At 39.3% G+C, this 15,955-nt stretch overlaps 1 protein-coding gene across 2 annotated transcripts in view; it reads right to left on the bottom strand.

Annotated features, from left to right (window-relative positions):
• Window positions 1-10,062, bottom strand: part of LOC103148552 (membrane-associated phosphatidylinositol transfer protein 3) — a 79,644-nt gene extending 69,582 nt beyond the window's left edge. The window contains exon 1 of one of the 2 annotated variants that reach the window (XM_016679308.1): window positions 8,793-10,062. In XM_016679308.1, coding sequence (XP_016534794.1) covers window positions 8,793-8,817 — 25 coding nt within the window. In that variant the 5' untranslated portion in view covers window positions 8,818-10,062. The remainder of the gene's footprint in view (window positions 1-8,792) is intronic. The other variant, XM_016679309.1, reaches the window with a different exon arrangement.
• Between the last annotated feature and the right edge of the window lie 5,893 nt (window positions 10,063-15,955).

Here is a 15,955-nt window from a genome sequence, read left to right as displayed (position 1 = left end):
TCAGAGCCGGGGGGAGTGTCTTAGTGCTGTCAATCATATTCGTGTATGTGCAGTTTAGGCCATCATCTTTACTTTCTACTAAACTCCAGCTGGTTCCCCACAGCGTTCTGGATTCTGCAGATGACAGTAGGACAAAAAAAAAGGAGGCAAAGAAGCTAAAAAAATTATTTGACAGATTATTAAAATATATGTTAAAAAAAACACATTTTTCTAAAAGTTACATACAACTTTACTGGGAGGTCAGAGAAAACGCTGATGTAAGCATAGAGTAAAACAGAGCTGTATTTCCACCGTGAATGGCTGGGCACTGCTGGCACCTGGCCCAGTCACAGATTTTACCCTTACTACCAAGAAAGATAAATTTGGCTTTTGGACAATGCATATGCAAAAAAATAAAATAAATAAATAAAAACATAGTCCTAGTGCTGAAACAAACCAATCAGTTTCAAAATGACAGCTACAAAGCTATAGTTAGCCGCAACTTATCTACCTGTGCAAATAACCAGACTGATCATCCAGATAATATGAGCTTGTTATACTTGTGTTGGTCTATAAATGGCAAAACAAAGAAAAATGAAACTATTCAGTTAAATAACCATTTAAATGGACTAAAAACTTGGTGAAACAGATAATGAATATTCCTGAAGAGATAGTTAGTTTTTTTTTTAATTGCAAGTATTAAGAAACATAGACCTATTTTCTGCTCCATCACATCATCTCGGTAATTAGTCCCCAGAAGTAGGCAGATATCAGACACCAATTTGCACAGCTCAAAATGAAAATGTAAAATTACAAGAAAGAGGGTAAATAAAACCAAAGAAGCAAAAAAAAAAAACAACTTTAAATCATGTAATCTTCAAAGATGGCCTCTAAACACGCAACTGCACTTCAGCTAACATTCAATCCTGCATTCTGTTTTGTAAAGACTAATGGATCCAGCCGGGTTTCTCAGTCTTGGTGTTCAACAACCTCTGCCCTGCGTGTTTAAGATGTGTCACCGCTCCAAAAGACCTGATTTAAATGGTTGAATTACCTCCTCAGCATGCCACCAAGGTCAGCAGCCGTCTGTTAATGAGCCTTCAATTGGAATCTGCTGCGATGTAGCAGGTAAATATATAAAACATGCAGGGCAGCGGCTCCCAAGAATGAGAGTTATAAATCAGAGAGTTATGCAGAGCAAGAAGTGACTGACTGTAGCCAGGTGTGGGTGACTGGAACAAAAAATAAATAAATAAATACAGAAAAGCAGCGAGGCAATCGGGATAATTCAAATCAGGTGTTTGGGGAACCAATGTAAGCAACTTCTGAGAATTTATTTCTAAAATTTACTTATGGAGTCACTTTGAGGATTAAAAACGTAACTCTCATTGTATTTAAAAGGGCAGTATTATGTGTTTTCCAGGCACACAACGCCATTTTATAGCACAATCAAGTAATTATGTTACCTTCTATGCTATGTATCAAATATGATTTAAATAAAATTGGACTTTATAATTTAACGCCTTGAAATTGGGTCTCTGTCTCTTTAAAAACTCCTGCTCTTTCTGAAACTCTGCCTCCCGGAATTCACCACAACATGGCTCCTCTATTAACCCTTTAACATTTTTACCAGCGTCTCACTGAGAAGTAGCTCATGTAATGAGCTCAGCAGATGTGCTGTTCCACCAGGTGTTTGCTAATTGCTGCTGGCTAGTCTGAAGGAGCTGAGTGGGGCGAGTCGCAGGGAGAGGGGGGGAAAGGAGGAGGGTCTCTGTGAGGTGGAAGGTTGGAAGTTTAGAAACTGCAGCTCTTAGGAGGAGTAACTGTCTTCGAAGGCGGTGCTAGCTCCACCCAGCTGAATTTTGCACAGCTGAATGGTTGCCATGGGAGATTAATGGATTTCTCACACACGCATGAAAGAATCAAAGCAACACTCCAGGTACGTTTTTGATGTCTTTTTAAAAAAAAAAAAAACAATGACGTCATAGCTCCATCTCCCTGTAACCCGCATGCGCCTCACTCTCACAAATAAACATGGTGCAGTTTGGTGGTGGTCTGTGTTTTTCATGTCCTTCTATGGCAGCATCAAAGTGCCAACAATTGGCCTGGCATACCTACTACAGCATCTTCTATGGTGCAGCATTCTGATGTACATTTTTTCTTTTTCACTTCTGAGGTTTAGTATTGATACCAATTCAATACAGAAAAACAGTGCTGAATACAGACATAAAAGTACTAAATTACTAATTTATTTAGTAACTCTACACTTGTCCAGCACACTTTAAAAAGTGAACAGCTTCACAAGCTTGATATAGCATATAAAAACAACTAAACTTTAGTGAAACATCCAATGTAAAATAGATAACTGAAACAATAGGTTGACTACCTTTGCCAAACATGTAAAAAAATAAATTGTAACAAACCTTTCAAATTGTTCAGAAAGAGCAATTAGGAGTTCCAAATATTATGTAAAATATATAATAAGGCATGAAATTAGACTGAATCGATCTGCCCTCATGGATTGGGTACATTGTCACAATACCAATCTAGAATTTTTTTCAATATTGGGGCTGATACAGATATCGATATCGGATTGGTGCATCTCAAAGCAAAATGAAAAACTAGTCTGATATTTGTTGTTATACACAATAAAATGTACAATTTACACCATATAACTGAAGGAAAATATCACATTTCCAGCTTCGAAGTGCCTGGAAGAAGGCCCTGAACCCCAGTTTGCTACCATCACCTTGTGATTCTAATACATTTTGTTCAGCACTTTATAGGATCTTAAGTGCAGACCATTTACCGGGGCTGGACAAATGGCAAATTTTAAGCGCAAACTGATTGCTTTCGGTTTTGAACAAGGGAGTAATTGTGCTTTAAAAAAATGCTTTACCTGCAGTGAAACACTCCAGAAATCTGAAGCAGAAGACTGAAATGAAAAATACCCTGCCCTCCACATCTCTGTAATCAGGCCTTTTCCACCGGCGGGCAACAGGAAGACCAGTTTCTGAAGACCCCGCCGCCTCGCCTCGCTTCGCCTCGGAAACCCAAACAGGCGTGGCCGGCCAAGCCGCTGCTTGCGCCCCGACACGGAAGCCCCCTGTGCTTCTCCATGACAAACAGCTATTAAATTTAAATTACCAGCGTTTTGTAAGATCAACTAAAACAACAGAGGTCACAGGAGGCGTGCATTAGCACACGTCTCTTTAATATCCAGAGAACACCGGGGCGCCGTTTGCCGAACAGGCCTCTCTGGGGACCGGTTTCTAATCTGAAGACACAACATGACACAGCAAGCTGTTGAATTCTAATAACATATATCTGTCATGTCTAAGTGACAAGAAATGGCTGATGGACTGGAACTCGATTGCTTTTGGCGGACACACGTGTGCCATCAGTCGACTGAAATAGCATTTCACGCACAAAAGTCTTTGTAACATTCAATTTTAAAAGGAGAGAAAAGGAAAGAGGGAGGGGGAAGGGGAGGGAGAGAGAGAGAGAGATTGCTCCTCGGCATTCAGCAGCTATTTATAGCACAATGCCAAATCTCAGCAAAGCCGCAGGTACACGACATATTTATTTTATTTAGACAGCAATAGAGGGGAAAAAAAACCTGTGATTCATTTACATCCAAACCAAAAGAAATGCTCTGCTGTGCTGAATCTCCAACAGAGATGAGTAACACCATATTTCACCAGAGGCCAAGCAGCAGGAAAAGGGCAAGACTGCAAAGGTGTGGTAGAAAGAAATTAGCAAAACATATCTTTTTTAAATAGAAATTCACCACCACTGGGAGTCTCGGCGCTTTTTTGTTTAGGTTCACACAAATCCTTAAATGATTGAGCCTCTTAGCACTGAGCCTTCCCCTGTTATTTGAAGCTCATCATTCCAATTGATGCAGATTTTAACCTGCAAAAATACTGCAGCTCTGATGCCATCCTGGATGTTCATGGTTCGAATCATTCCTCTGTGGAGCTCTTACGTGCCCCTGGGCTCCTTTGTTTTCTGTAGAAAATATTCCAGAATGTAAAAGATTCAGAAATATAAAATTCTAAATTTTGAGGTGGGGGTTTGGGACCCACATCTGTCACGTTAAAGTAAAGCTGGACGATATGTCTGAAAAACTTATCACAGACGACATCAATAATTATCTTTTTGTTTTTTGTTTGGAGTATCTGAAATAATGCCAAGCTGGTGATGTAGCCATTCCTGTTTTATCCACAGTTTTTAAGCAGTTATTATTCACAGTGGCAAAACCTGAAACTGCACAAGTTACTCAACAAGTTGTTGCTAGGTAACCAAAGAGTGAGTTAGTGGATGCCACTGACCTCTATTCTTCTATCCTTTGATGAATGCTCCCAAGGAGTCAGAAAAGTTATTACCCAAATCAATCAGAGCATTAGTTAAACCATCACGTCCTGTTTCAAGCAACCAGCAAGCTGAGGTGAGTAAATCATTAGTGCAGACAGGATTGCATAATATGAGATTGAAATTAATATTTTCATTGCTGCGAAATCTAAGTCACGGTTTTATAGCAGAGGCACACATGAGAGAATTTTTTAAAAACAGCCCAAAAATACTGACACCAGCCATAGTTATGTGGACAAATTGCACATACTGCTGTGGCATTCATGGGGCATTGTATTCCTATCAAATTTTGACCTATATTCCATTGAAACAATAGTCTGATACGAAAGTGTGAAGGAAGACAAGTTTGTCTCACTTTACTGCATTGTATTACAAATTACCGTTAATTCAGTGAAATAGTATAGTACTGTGATAAAAGTTGATTTATTGTAAAGCTTTTCATAAATTTCTACCTGGGGCACCAATAAATGCTTTCAGGTTGATGCACTGTATTGCATACAGTAAAGTTCTTAAACTAAGTGATTCAGAAGGTCTAAATCAGATTAAATCTCTATTTGTAAATGACAACAGTTTTACACATGAGCCACACTTACAAATTTAAAAAAATCTTTACAGGTGCACCTGGTTGGACTCCATTTTCATAGGTTTAAAAACTGATGCATATAAGAAGTTGGAACATTAAGAACAGTAAAGCGATATTAGCTGAAACACAACATGCTTTAAATGCAACTACATTCCCGACAGCCTCACAACTGCTGAAACGTTGCATAGCTGATTTTTGTTTCATAAAGATTTGCTCAAATAACCCCAGTGTGCGTTTTTTATTAGCAGATGAACTTTACACTAGCACTCAAATAAATATATAAATAAAAAATGATTAATAGGAGGAAAACATCCAGCTGCAGCTGTTTGATTAAAAAAAAATAAATAAATAAAATAAAAAAAAAAAATCGATGCAACCAGAGAAGCTAATTTGTCTTTTGAGAGACTCTCTGCTAAAAATAGACAACTACATGTCTGATTTCTGGTGAACGCAAGCTTCTCAATTAATTTGTTTTTCTATCAGGATCTGCTGCAGACATTTCCACAGTGGTGGCTTCAGATATTGAACCTGCAAAAACAGCAAACGGAGGAATCGAATGGACGGATGGATGGACAGATGGATGTAATCTTTAGAGAATTTAACAAATGAAAAGTTAAACAGTATTTAAACCTCTTGCAATAAGAAGTTAACCAATTCAGCAATTAATTATATGATAAATTAAAATTAGCTCAATATTTTCTATTCTGATGGTTTCCATTTTTATTTTATTTTATATTTTTGGTTGAATTTTATTGTTAATATTTAAAATATCTTCCATTACCAGTTTTTAGTGTTCCGTACAAAATGAATGTTCATTTATCATTGAGAGAGCAAACTTGCATCACTGTGCCATAATCAATGTCTTACTTGAAAATGGTATCAAAACATCGATACTATGGTTTATTGCTACTACTACTGAGACAATTTATTGTCAAGCTAAATTTGCTGTTGTGACAGCCCCAGACAGTATTCCATACATTTTGATCATTATGGTAACCCCTTAAATCAAACTCAAAATATTTCCAGAATTTTCCACACATTTGCACAAACCGTGTACAAGTTCCAAAAAAATAAAAAATAAAAAATAAATTAAAAAAAAATCTCTAAAAACATGTGCCATTTTATTAAGTTTGTAAATCAAACTTATTGCCGTTTTGAACTTGCTGCTGGTCATGATTTAGCAGTGTCTTGAGAGGCTGGACCACAACTGGACGTACAAACCCCATCGCAATCTGTTTGTTCACCTTAAGCCCGGCTGAAGGGTCTGTTTTTCAGCAGTTTCCTCATCAGATTGATGGAAAGCCTCTGAAGTTAGTGCTTTTATCTCCAAGACCAGTTTTCAGGAGCTGTGGGGAGTAAACCCACATATAGCAAAGAGCGCATTGCATATATAGATTTATAATTTCAACCGTGGCACAGATGTTTTAGCATTATTGTTGAAATTAAATTAATCTTCCCCGATCTGTATGCTGCACGCCAGCTTTCAAACCTTGCTCCTGCTGTCTATTAACATTTGATGAAGTTAATTTAGTTTGATTTATGCAATTTGACAATGTGTATTTGTCCCGTTAGTTCTAATTTGTTCCCGTTTGCTCCATTGATCTAAATTGATCCAGCTACACATAAGCTCGTGTTTGAATAGTAACCTTTAAGGAATACTCTGCTGGGTGATTTGTCTGGGGGGAAAAAAAAAGAGAGAGAACAAGCATACAATTTAAAGTGTTTAAGTTTTTCATTTTGTTTTAACATGTACACAAATGGCTTTAATTTTTTTTAACCAATAAGTATGAAAAGAGTCAATAAATCCAAACCACGGTTAGCTGCAACTGTTAGCTAAAAGCCTTTATGGCTTTATAAAATTTGCACAGTCGCTAAATAAGGTTTCTGCTGTTTCTTCTTTCTAAAATAGTCCATTCAATAGTCAGATTGAATGGAGAGCAACTTTGAACTTTCAAATGACAAACAGTTACCGTGCCAACAGAGTCTCCAAATTGAGATGTGAATCTCTGCAGCTCCTCCACAGTTTCCACAGGCTACGATGGGTGTTTCTCACACCTGACTGTCCGGTAGACTCGGTTCAACTGGGGGCCAAAGTTGCCGCATTTGTTACATTGGTGCGGTTTGCGTTCACATGGCATTCCAAACCCTTTGATAAACCTGTTCACCCTCCTCACCTGGGGTGGCGCTGCATCAAGAATTACTGAAGGAAACGACACAAAAACTTCCAAAGACACGTGAAGACGTTAACGCAACTTCCTTCTTTGTGAAACGTAAACAAAAATAGAGTTGCGTCAGATTTTAACAACTGTAGGATTCATCTTTTGTCTTTGGAAACAGACAACGGGCCACTTTCTCCTGCTAGTGTTAGACTCTCACGTTTGTTTAGTTTGTATTTACCCAGGATTCCCAATGCTGCTCCTGCTATCTATTAACATTTGATGAAGTTAAATGTTAACTTCATTATTTAAGCAGGATTTGGTTCCTGCTTCAACCAAATCAAGACCTAGGTTTTTAGGCGGACCAGAGTTTGCTTTTTTTTTGGTCTGCATCAGAATTCGATTGTGCATTCATGCCTCTCCAATCAAACCAGACTTTTGAGGCAAACAAACCACAATTTGACAAAAGTGGGCTACACAGGGATGGTGTGAATACAACCTCATACTTAGGTGACTTTTTGAGGCAATTCCTTATATAGGATCCAATTTAGGGGCATCAAATTCAAGGGGTTGAACACAAATGTACACCACATTCCTTATATTTTTAAAACAACCAAACCAATCGTGCATCGCTTCACACATCTGTATTAAAACGTGTGCACCCTGCGCCCTGGCTTGCATGCGAGGACATTGTTTTAAATCCACAGGCTGCAATAAATGAAATCCCCTACTCTGTCATGAGACGTTTTGTCACCACTTAGCTTAACAATAATCTGAAATGTCATTGATCCCTGCGGGAAAGTGCCCTGTCCACTCCTGGGCCTGTGGGAAAGGTCAGAGCGCAGAGGCCACGTGCAGAACACGGAGCCAGGAGCTGCAGGAGATTCACAGACTGGCTCAGGAGGACGGGAGAAATACCCATTCTGCAAGTTAATCATCGAATTTTATTCCAGCGAGGATCAACCCTCTTGATCTCCGGCGAATCCAAAAGAAGATGCTTCAAATCGCATCTTTCTATGACTGACACAATGCAAACAGGTGGCACACGTGCAGCAATATAATCCTTTTTTCTCCTCTTGCAGAGAGCAACAATGAACCTTTTCATGCAACAGAAATGTCATGACTTCAAAGGCCTCCAGTGATGCTGTCCTGTCAGCTCTCATTTCTGCAAATCCAGTTCAACAATCAAATGAGCTGCATAAAAAAAACTCCCTGCTATTATTAGCACACTAAAGCACTCTGTATTCTGCTGGGTTTTTCTCTTTTTTTTTTTTACTTTGCAATTGCTAATCTTTGAGCCTCTGACTCCGAACTTCTATAATGTGATCCGTCTGAATTTTAACACCAGCAGCAACCCAGAAAATGTGGGACAGTAAAACGCAGGTTCATCTTCACCTCAATGTCTATTCTATAACATTTGACCCCACTGAATTGTGTCACCTGCGGGGAAACGAAACGAAACAAACAGGGACATGAGGGAGACCAGCTCGCAGATGAGGACTGGACCGGACCGAACCCGGGGGGGAGCTGTCTCACATGCGGGAGTCCGTGGCGATTGTCGCGCATTCCGTCACGGACTCCATCCATCCATTCATCCATCCCCTCCATGCATTCAAGCATGCAGGCGCAGCCGAACCAGCGCGAGACACAGAGGTCTACCTGTTAGCACGAGACCACCGGTGATGTTACGTCCCCCTTACCTCTTCCTTTTGTCTCCTTTGACATAGTGTCCTCTCCGGTGCGCACCTGTTTCCGCAAGCCGTCCCTGTGTTCTTGCTCGTCGGGGAGTTAATTAGGCAGCAGCTCTGCCTCCCTCCGCCCCTCTCTCCTGGCGGCTGCACCTGCCAGACTGTAGCGGGGTGAAGCGGGCACTGCCTCGTCGCTTCTGCTCCCTCCTCCGAATCTCTGTTCAGCGGCGGAAGAAAAGGGGCTTGAAGCCACTGCGGAGTTCTGATTCACCTGTGCGAAGTCCAGCGGAGCGCCGTTCCGCAGACATAGCTACTTAGGGCAGCGCGTTGTTCCTGTTCAGACTTTGCTCAAATGTCATGCCCACCCAGCTCCACAGCTCCAGCTCTTCCCGTCCGTCTCTCTCCTCTCCGCCGCAAACATCAGCCGGAGTTGCTTCACACACACAGAGGCTCCGCTCTGCAGCTAGACTGCCTCCAGCGGTGCGCGCGGTCCCGGACTGATGCCGCTGAGAGGCCGCCGTCCTCTGTGTCTCCGTCCTCTTTGTCTTTACGTTCTCAGAATTAGGACTCACGCCCAAAAAAATCCAAAATAAAAACGGAAGGCGGACTTGTTAAGGGAAAATAAGGGCTTACATCTATTCAGCAAGACAAACAATTGATAAGGGCATTAATTGGAAAGCCAGGTGAATGAACTGACTTAAATAGTTTAAATTAGCTTACAACTTTATAAATACAGGCTTAGAAGTCCACGAAGTTCCAGTTAATGTCATTTGTTGCTTTAAGTCTTTGCGAAATATTCTTGGAACTTTTAGTTGGTTTTTTTATATATATATTTTCTGACCAGCTCGGTATTTGGAAATTCCGACTTCTCAGTCAAAAAAATAAACTTGAACGGCCTTCGAAGTAAGATTAGGAGCTACTCAGACTACCCTGTTACGAACTGGAATGTTGCGTCCACCTGTAAAGTGGGAACTCGCGCGTTCTAGTTAAGTCTGAATTCCAACATGGCGACGCCCATAAACATTACCTCTTACTAGCATTTTAAGCTTTACTTTCAGTGAGCAAACACAACTTTTAATTTGTTCAGTTTAGAGTTGCAGGTGCACCATTTGTTTTAGACACAGGCAAGTAAGATACACATATTTCCTACACATCTAACTTCAGTTGCAAGGAGCAGCCATATTCAAAACACAAAGTCGGCCTCAGGCTGACTATATTACAAGACACACATGTCAGAGTGCTAACATCAATGTTTCATCATGTATGCAACCATAAACTAAAAGTAAAACTTAAAACAGGAAGTAAAACTTACATTGTTAGTAAGAGTTACTGCAAACAGTCTATGGCATTTCCATGTTGATTTCTGACTTTTGAACTAGAAGGCTGTCTGAAACAAAGATTACCTTCCTTTCCTTTCAGTTCATAATGTCCTACCATGTGTCGGTGCATCTCATAAAATCAAAAGAAAACAGATTTAAGTTTTAGCATGAAAACAATTAAAAGAACACAAATGCACAAATGTAAGGAACTGTAACTGCTGCATGTGGAGGTGTGAGCCATCACCCTTATTAACTCTGAAAAAAATCACTGAAGCAGCAGGTGCCACCTTGGTCATTCAGGGGCAGCAACCAGAGCAGAAAGAAAACATTTTGGATCTGTCAGAAGTTCAAAAATAGAACCTTTTAAAAATCCAACTCCTGCTTTTCCCAGGGACAAAATTAAGCCCGTGATTCACTTTCCCACAGATTTACTTTGGAGTGTTTTAATTTGGCAGATGTTTCACCTTACAGCTAACTCTTAATTCACTCTTAAGCCCGTATCTGAGTCGCAACACTTCACTGTGATTGCCTTTAAATAGCTCCTCTCACACATTACGCCGTCATCGCGCGTGAAGTGGCCATAGTAGCACCTGCTGTTTCCATCCCTTGCTTCCTCAAATGGGATCACGCATGAGATCCCGTCGCCATCAAAGCCCCACACGTCTACACCAATGAAAACTGATGCAGGGAAAGATGCCTGTGGCCGAGCTGTCGCCCTGGAATATAAAAGACGGACATGCTACATTATCCAAGCTCCAAAAGGAACACACAAAAGCAATTTGTTATTGTCACGGAAGTCGGCGACGGTCTGCTGCTTGTGCGGAGCACTGAGCTCAGATTCCACAGAGGAAAACTAATGGAAAAGGCCTGAAGGCCAGGAAGTCGAGGGGACAGATAGCACTTATTACACCAAATGACTGAACTGACAGCGTCCGAGAGAGAGAGGAAAAAGGCTAATTAAATTAAATCAGTTGGAGTTTGCAAAGCTTTCATTGTACGTTTGAAGACTAGTTTTCACTGTCATTATGAGACACAACTAACAACTCTGATGCAAAGATGTCAAAAGTTGCTGAAGTACCGGACACTGAAACTCTCCCAGGCAACTCTGTTTATAACCACTGCGGGGCTTTCTGGGAAACAGAGGGAAGATCTGCTACAGCAGCACAAAGCACATTAGGAACTATTAAAGAGTCGCAAAATACAGCATACTGGCCAGTCAGCAAAAAGAAGTTGCTATGGTGCATATTTTTTAGTTTCTGCCTTGTGGGCAGACAAATGCACTTTACATCAAAGCTAGGCTAGTAAATTGAAAAAAAAAAATTCACAAGAAATATCATCTGTAATACTTTTTTTTTTTTTTACTTTACTTATGTATCTCCTGAAAGATACCACAGTAATTCATCTCTTTTCTCTCTTATTCATGTATATCTGTAGGCAGAGGTCTTCCTCGCTGCCTGAACAGACCAGCAGACACACACATAAGTCAGGAATAAAGGTGTGTGGAGGTTTAAAGCAGGGTGGGGCTATAATACAGCAACGTACTATTGAAGCTTTTTTCAGAAAGTGGTTCAATCCATCATCTGAAAATGGAAAAATAATGTTTTGACCTAGCTGTAGGCCTACCGTGACATGGTCACCTATCTACACTGACAAGGTGAGCAAGGAGGGTATTAGTCAGAGGAGTAACCAAGAGGGAACTCTGCTCAAGTGGAAGAAGAATCTGGGGACAGGTCATAGTTATGCACGCTACAAATCTGGCCAATAGGAAAATAGCATGGAAGAAGCAAACTTTGAAAGAAAGCAGGAAGAACTTCAGTTTAAAGTAGGAGCACGGTGAGGATAAAGATGCTCCGGTCAGATAACAAGAATCAAACTTTATAGCATTTGTACAAAGGGTGCTTTTCACCTGCAGGGACAAACTGGCATTAGTTGAAGGGAAGGAAAATAAAATTAAGGAATAATAGTAACACAAAGATAAATGGTGAGTCACCTTCAATCAAGACAAAAATGTAAAACCCAATAAATTAATGAAAAAAAAAAAACTCTAGATGAGCAAAACCAACAGATGATAACTAGACGAGCCACATTAGATGGTCATTTAAAGGGGCAGTATTTCCAGGTACATAGTGCCATTTTGTAGCACATTCACATTCAAGTAGCTATATTAACTGCAGATGTTATAAAAATGTTGTATGTATCACACATGACATAAGAAATTTTATTTCCTAATTTAACACCTTGAAGTTTGGCTTCTGTCTCTTTAAAAACTCCTGCTCTTTCTGAAACTCTGCCCTCAGGAAGTCATCACAACACGGCTCCTCTATTAACCATTTAACAGCTTTTTTTTTTTTTTTTAACCAGCGCTGTACTGAGAAGTAGCTCCTATAATGAGCTCAGCAGATGTGCAGTTCCACCAGGTGTTTGCTAATTGCTGCTGGCTAGTCTGAAGGAGCTGAGTGGGGAGGTCATGGGGAAGGGCTGCTCTGTGAAGCTCAGAAGCTTGGAAACTGCAGCTGCACCTAGAAAAGAGAGAGGATGCGCCTTCGGTTCATTCAGCCATTTTGCACAGCTGAACTGCTCCCACAGGAAGCTGAAGGATTTCTCAAACATACATGAAAGAATCATTTACTGATGAGGGAATAAATAACATTATGACATGATGCAAAGCTCAAAAAAATGTGCTGAAAAATGTTAGTTTTCCAGAATGTGTCAATCAGAAAACACACTACAAACAATTATAGAGCAATAAATATGAAGATTTAAACATTTAAGAACCAGTAAGATCAAGTTCACCATGACTACAAGTGATGGTGCTCGAAATACAATGAGCACCATCACTTGTAACAGCATTGGAAACAGCTAAAGTGTTTCCAATGCAACACTTTAGCTGTGTAACTGTGATGAACTCACCTGAACCGTGAGCCAACCTATACTTTTTGTCCTTTTAAAAACATACACAAAAACAATTTATATAAATCTCTACAAAGAAAGGAGTACCATCATTACTTTTAACTTAAAAGCATTTTTATGGCTTAATGCATACGCAATAAAGATAACAATCTATGCTTCCGCCAAAATATTAGAAAGAAATGTATTCATAGGCATGTTGACTGCCAGCTCAGATCTCCCACTCTTTTGTGTACCTCCAGAATAAAACACAGCCTAAGAAGTGATTTAACCAAAATCTACGCATTTGCATCAGAAGACATTAGAATGCACGCTACGTTAGTCCTGCCTGACAGACTGCTCAACAATGACCAACCTTGCTGCCAGCATGACTAATAAGCCTGAGGACTTGATATACATCTGATATGAATACAGAGCTGAACAAAACACCCCCCAAAAAAACTCCCGACTTAAATGTCAAATACTTGACATACTTTACCAACATATAACTGTTCCCCCTCAAAGCATCACAAATGCACCACAGTCAGTGAAATCCTGACCGGGTTTGGAAATGAGCTCTGGTAATGATTCCGCGCCGGCCGGAGGCAAGGTCTAACCCCCTCTGATCATTATAAATTATAATTATGTGCAAAACAGTTGCTAATTCTGGTCTTTACAGAGGAGCATCTGCATGTGTACAGTACTGCGGCTCAGATAAATATTCACTCACCTTTGACCTTTTCCTCACATTTCAAATTACAATTGCAAACTTTGACGTATTTTATTGGGGATTTTATGACCGATGCAAAGTAAAAATGATACATGGCAGATAAAGAAGGCTGGTTCTGTTTTGAAGATGATGGTGCAAAGAAGGATTCTTCATAAAAATCAAGAAAAATACAGACAAAACAATCAGAGGTTTAATTTCAATCGCTGTAACACAAATCGTTACAGTTCTTCTCCACAGCCATTATTAGCATCCACAACAACTGTTTGAAGAAAACTGTATATTATGTATTACAAATAGAGGGTTATGGTTCGATCTAAAATATTGATAATATCGATAAGTCGGTATCAGATCAATGCCAGTGTGGTGAGATCGATGCTTTAGTTTCAGGTTCTTCATGGAAATTTTTTTCTATTATTTTGTAGTTTCTCAACTCTACCTCAGAAAAAGATTTTTGGTTCAATTTGTACTTTTTTTGCCTGTTGTTTTGTTAAAAAGAAGCAAAACAACTTGTTTTGTTTCCATTTGTCATGTAAAAATATGTCACTAAAGTATTTTGTTGGCACCTATAAACTGTCCAAATTCTGTGTCCCGAGTTTTAACAAAATTATTCAAAGAAGTCAGAAGTTTAATGGTACATCAAACTTGAATAACTAAAAATATCGGTAGAAGTATTGGCGATACTTGCCCTGTATTTGCTTGGTGTCAGATCGAAACAATAAATATGCAGTACCGCACACCTCCAATAACAACAACGTTCAATTTTCCTCTGGAATTAATAAAGTATTATTGAATTGAAACGAGTTGTATAGCCAAATCTTTTGGAGTATGCTTCTACCAGCTTAGTTTATTTAAATCAAGCTCTAGTGATTATTTTAGTAATTGATTATTCTGATTAATCAGATGTGAAAAAAAAAATTGGGCACATTCTACACTTAAGCCTTTATTATTTAATATTAAAAACATATAAAAAGATGAAAATAATTAAATTCCACTTTTAAATTAGAAAATAAAAATGTTATTGAATAAGATGCAATAAAAAAATCATTCCTTTAGTGTACGGTTTTTTTAATTTTTTATCTTAAATCCAAAATGCATATGTTTTTTGCACCGTTTTGGCTTAATTAGTGCTCTGAGTATGTTGTTTTAATCATCAAATGTTTTTTTTTTGTCTTTATACTCCAGTTAATGATTAATCAAATGCTAAATTAGTTGACAATTATTTCAATAATTGATAAATCATGATTAATCTGATTAATCTTTTCAGTCGTAATATAAAGCAAAACTTTATGTGACTGTGTAATAAAAGCTTATCACCTGATGGTACGAGTTACATCACATTAGCTGCATATTCCGACTTGTCCTCTGCGTTTCTGACCCGTAGCAGTGAAGCGTAATTAGCTTCTGTCATCAGAGAACCAGCATTACTTCCCGACGATTCCAGCTGACTGGCCTCCATTTGTCAAAGCTCTCTTAGAAGCCTGTATGGAACAATCAAATCCAGCCAAGATAAAAGACAGAGCTTACTAATTTTGCTGTCTAGTATATAAATAATGCTGCAAGCCGGTCCCCACCGTCCAGAGCAACATCTGCATGTGCTCCCCCCCTTCTACCCCACACTGTTCTGGATGGAAGACTTTCATGTTGCCATCCAGGGACTCAGGCGTTTTCTAAATGGGCCAATCATGTCTTGTTTTCTTTGATGTCAAAATTGACACTTTTCTCTATAATTACGGTTTGTTCAAGTCGTAATTATCTGTAGTGTACTTTATAATCTACTGGTTGTATTTTGCACAGCTTAGTGGGCTAAAATGCACCATGGGAAGTGGAATTACATCAATTTACATGTCCCCACAAGGAAAGCCTTTATGACTAAAAGAAAATAAAAAATAACTCAATTTCCCTCTGCCGAACATACTGTCATATGGTAATAAACTTTGATAGAAAGCAAAAAAAAAAAAATCTCTGAAGCATTTATTTGGAGAATAAAGCAAAAGGAGAGTCCGAGCGGCTGTGGAAATAAACATAAGATGCAATTTGCTTTCCAGACATTTCTAAGTGGAGGCCATATGGAATAATTCATTTCTGTATTCCACCATGAAAATAGGAGGTGCGAGTAATCCTCAGGGAGATTTAAACCAAGTGCAAAGGGAGGGCAGTAATCTTCTAATCCTCTGTAATGTTGTAATGGTCTCTCCAAGCTTATCTACCCTAAACTAACTTTCCCCGAGGAATACTTCCAC

This window comes from Poecilia formosa, unplaced genomic scaffold, assembly GCF_000485575.1.
Source record: "Poecilia formosa unplaced genomic scaffold, Poecilia_formosa-5.1.2 Scaffold207, whole genome shotgun sequence".
Lineage (NCBI taxonomy): Eukaryota > Metazoa > Chordata > Actinopteri > Cyprinodontiformes > Poeciliidae > Poecilia > Poecilia formosa.
Note: the sequence above shows the minus strand (reverse complement) of the source record. Positions and strands in the feature narration are given on the sequence as shown.